Source organism: Prunus avium, chromosome 3, assembly GCF_965620075.1.
Source record: "Prunus avium chromosome 3, drPruAviu1.hap1.1, whole genome shotgun sequence".
In the NCBI taxonomy this organism is placed as follows: Eukaryota; Viridiplantae; Streptophyta; class Magnoliopsida; order Rosales; family Rosaceae; genus Prunus; species Prunus avium.
In genome coordinates this window covers 9,195,278-9,199,813 of record NC_142286.1, presented here as the reverse complement: position 1 = coordinate 9,199,813, position 4,536 = coordinate 9,195,278, and the positions used below count along the sequence as shown (strand labels likewise).

General features: G+C 39.0%; 1 protein-coding gene across 1 annotated transcript; it reads right to left on the bottom strand.

The window, feature by feature from the left end:
• Nucleotides 1-1,926: 1,926 nt before the first annotated feature.
• LOC148295570 (uncharacterized) lies at nt 1,927-2,676 on the bottom strand. Its single transcript, XM_088250525.1, has one exon. The coding sequence runs from the start codon at nt 2,674-2,676 to the stop codon at nt 1,927-1,929; it is 750 nt and encodes a 249-aa protein (XP_088106651.1).
• Nucleotides 2,677-4,536: the final 1,860 nt, after the last annotated feature.

The window sequence follows — 4,536 nt, the reverse complement described above, 5'->3', positions numbered from 1 at the left end:
AATTAACTTGGTTTCATCTTCGGATGCTAGCTAGTTTTAATTGTTTAATCGTATCTTTTACTTTACACTCATTTGCGTAGTGACCGAATCTTTTGCACTTAAAACACTTTACTTTTCTTTTGTCGGACTCTTTCTTAGAGTAATTTTTCTTTTTGTTTTGTCGGGAATCTTTTGACCATTTTGGCTTGGGGAAAGACTTTCTTTTGCTATAAAATTCATTATTATCCTTGAAAGAATTTCTTCTTCGAGAATAATATCGGCTTTTACTGAAACGCTTATCATGGCTTTTCTTGTGCAGTCTAGACGGTGGTAAAGGTGCTAGACCATACTGCTCACAAAAGTTTCCTAGTTCATACTTGGCATTATTTCTATCGACTTGGACATACTTACTTATTTTCAAATCAATACACATTTTCATACCTACTTGGTTAATTGTGCTAACAATATTACCATAGGTTAACTCATCATAGTATATCTGACCAGATTCATTGCTTAAGACTGTTCGAATCTTATGGGCAAATAAGTTGGGAAAATTGTTAATAAACTTTTCTTTCCAGAAGGCTTGGTTGCTATCATCTCTAAGCATAACTCTAGAAATGAAAACATCTTTGTACCATCTAAAATCACTTAATTTAGGGCATTGGAGATTGCTTAATTGGTCATGGATCCTAGCGGTAGTATTACTAGGGGTACCGATAAAGTGCTCAATTATGGTATAAAGTAGAGTGTTAACTCCATCTTCAATACCGGCTCCTATGCTTTGATCAAAAATAGGGTAACCATCAGGGTTAAGCTTAAGGCCATGGATGATCTCAGACTTAGTTGTTTCTGTTAAATGCTTATCCCACCAAGAATGAAGTGTTCCGGTGAAACCAGTTTCTAACAGAGGAACTATTTCAGACTGGCGTAGGTTATGGTTGGAAATGTACCCCTCCCTCTTCCTCTTCCACGATAGGAGCCACGACCACCACCTTTTCCTCCTTGTTGAACTCCAGAAGTTACTTGGAGAGCTTGTTCATCCACAACATGCCGACTTATTCTTTGTTCATGCACAAGAAGACTACTCTGAAGTTCATCAATGGATAAAGCATCCAAGTCATGCGACTCCTCAATCGAGTAGACAACATAATCATATTTTGAAGTCATAGACCTCAAAATTTTCTCAATGATCACCACATCCTCCATTTTTTCTCCATGAAGCCTTATCTTATTGGCTATTATGAGCGTCCTGCCAAAGTAGTCATTGACAATTTCCCCAACCTTCATATGCAGTACTTCAAACTCCTTTCGAAGTGCCTGCAATTGAGCATGCTTCACACGTGCTGTTCCTTGATACTTTTGCTTCAAGGAATCCCATATATCCTTCGCATTGTCCTTCTTCAAAATCGTTTCCAGGATCGAACAATCAATGGCTTGGAACAGATAGTTCTTGGCCTTCAAGTCTTTCAACTTCTGCTCCTCCAGTGCCTTCTTCTGTGAGTCACTAGAATCAGCTCTTTCTGCTACTGCATCGATCCCTGTCTCCACCAAGTGCCAATATTCCTTGGAACGTAGAAAATTCTCCATAAGCATACTCCAGTGATCATAGTGCCCATCTAACCTTGGAATGGCAGGTTGTACAAAACTATTCTCAGATGTCATGTTCTTGTTCTCTCACACTGGCATTGGAGTCGCTTTGGAGATTGCTTAATTGGTCATGGATCCTAGCGGTAGTATTACTAGGGGTACCGATAAAGTGCTCAATTATGGTATAAAGTAGAGTGTTAACTCCATCTTCAATACCGGCTCCTATGCTTTGATCAAAAATAGGGTAACCATCAGGGTTAAGCTTAAGGCCATGGATGATCTCAGACTTAGTTGTTTCTGTTAAATGCTTATCCCACCAAGAATGAAGTGTTCCGGTGAAACCAGTTTCTAACAGAGGAACTATTTCAGACTGGCGTAGGTTATGGTTGGAAATGTACCCCTCCCTCTTCCTCTTCCACGATAGGAGCCACGACCACCACCTTTTCCTCCTTGTTGAACTCCAGAAGTTACTTGGAGAGCTTGTTCATCCACAACATGCCGACTTATTCTTTGTTCATGCACAAGAAGACTACTCTGAAGTTCATCAATGGATAAAGCATCCAAGTCATGCGACTCCTCAATCGAGTAGACAACATAATCATATTTTGAAGTCATAGACCTCAAAATTTTCTCAATGATCACCACATCCTCCATTTTTTCTCCATGAAGCCTTATCTTATTGGCTATTATGAGCGTCCTGCCAAAGTAGTCGTTGACAATTTCCCCAACCTTCATATGCAGTACTTCAAACTCCTTTCGAAGTGCCTGCAATTGAGCATGCTTCACACGTGCTGTTCCTTGATACTTTTGCTTCAAGGAATCCCATATATCCTTCGCATTGTCCTTCTTCAAAATCGTTTCCAGGATCGAACAATCAATGGCTTGGAACATATAGTTCTTGGCCTTCAAGTCTTTCAACTTCTGCTCCTCCAGTGCCTTCTTCTGTGAGTCACTAGAATCAGCTCTTTCTGCTACTGCATCGATCCCTGTCTCCACCAAGTGCCAATATTCCTTGGAACGTAGAAAATTCTCCATAAGCATACTCCAGTGATCATAGTGCCCATCTAACCTTGGAATGGCAGGTTGTACAAAACTATTCTCAGATGTCATGTTCTTGTTCTCTCACACTGGTAACTGTGTCTGCAGGTTTGAGTCAGGCCCCGTGATGGAGCTCTGATACCAAATGTTAGAACTGAACAAGGTTATCGAAAGGCTCTGTGAATACAAAGTATGATTGCACTAGTAAACTCAGGAGAGAATTCTTATTAGACTCAAACACAATAATCTTTGGAACTTATGTTCGATTTTTATTTTGATCCTCAAATTTTAAAAAGGGTAAACTGCCGAATTGCCCCCTAAACTTGTACATAAATATCAATTTACCTCCTGACCTTTTTTTTTAGTAATTAAGGGCTCGAATTAAATTTTATTCTCAATGTTACCCCTGCCGTCTAAATCATCAACATCTCATCCAATTTGCCGTTAAATATGAGGGCAAATTGGTCATCTAATATGTTAAAAATAATTAAATACTTTTGAATAAAGTAAAATTACATTAAAAAATGGAAAAAAAATATTTTATAAACAAAGGAGTGGGACCCACCCACCCTACCCCCTTCACCTCCGCCTCTCCCCTTCTGCCCTCTCTCTTTCTCTACGACCCAAGACCCAAAATCCCCAACTGGGTTTCACAAGTTAAGATTATTAGTGCACACCCAATTCTTAATAATTTACTTCTTTGCCAATTTGATTGGAGGACCCAGAAGCCTTTCTTTGTTTGGAGGGTATCAATGTGGATCTATGTTGGGCAAAATCTATTGGCTTAACATGGAGCACAAGCCCAGATGACAAGGGTGCCAATCCTTAACCAAACCCATCTCTTTTTACCTTCCAAAACTCCACTAGGATGCCCAGAAACGAGTTCAAGGTCGAAGGAGCAAGAAAGCTTGTCATTGTTGAAGAGATGTGGGATGTGGGTTTTCGCTAAAGTTTTCTCCTTTCTTGGATAGAGCCTAACGATATGTGAAAGAAAGGGTTTGGAAGTCATAGCAAAACTTGGCTGCTATTCGAAGATCTCGGAGCCGCCATGGAAGTCTGATTCTGCTCTTCAATTTGTTGGTGGGGCTGTGATGGGTTCGTCTCTTTTTCTTTGATTACATTGTGAAGCTTCCGACTTTTTGACATAAGGAAACTGAGGGCAGTTGAGCATCAAAAATCAAAGGCAATCGAACTGATCCTTCAGAGATTTGCAGCGATGGTGGGGACGAGGATGATCTCGGGTCTGGGGGTGGGGTCTGAAAGGGGAGGCGGCGACGGCTGTGTGGAGTGGAGGGGCTCTGAAATATATTTTTAATGAGTTAACAGAAAATTTAATGAAATGTTGAGAAATTAGACGGCAAGGGGGAAATTGAGAACAAAATTTAGTTTGAGTCCTTAATTTTTTTTATTAAAAGGTCAAGGAGTAAATTGATAATTGTATACAAGTTTATGAGGCAATTCAGCAGTTTACCCTTTGAAAAATGGCGCATGTATTCCCTTAATTTTACTTTCTCTCGCACTGTTAGCATTGTTGTCATAATCTGTTACATTTTTGTTCAAATTTAAGGGAAAAATGACTTATTATTGCACATATGTTTAGGGGCTTGTTTGGTTTGCAGAATGAATGTTTGAAATTGTTTAGGGTCTTATTGGACAAAATAATGGGAACAAATGTTCTTTCATAGTATAACCATTCGCTAGTATTTCCAAACACTTTCCATTCTAGTATGTAAATCACATTTTTCAAACATCTATTATGCAAACCAAACAATCCCCTAAACATATGTACGAATTTCTTGTGCCATGCAATTTCTACTCCAACCAAAATAAATTCATAATGATTTTTTTATAGACTTATGCGTTCACTGTTATGTAAATATGAAAATGAATTCCTTTACAATTACAAGCACAACGTTCTAATTTTGTGCATTG

What these genes read in the sequence shown, in the direction of transcription:
- LOC148295570 (XM_088250525.1), bottom strand. Translation starts at nt 2,676, where the DNA reads ATGACATCTGAGAATAGTTTTGTACAACCTGCCATTCCAAGGTTAGAT.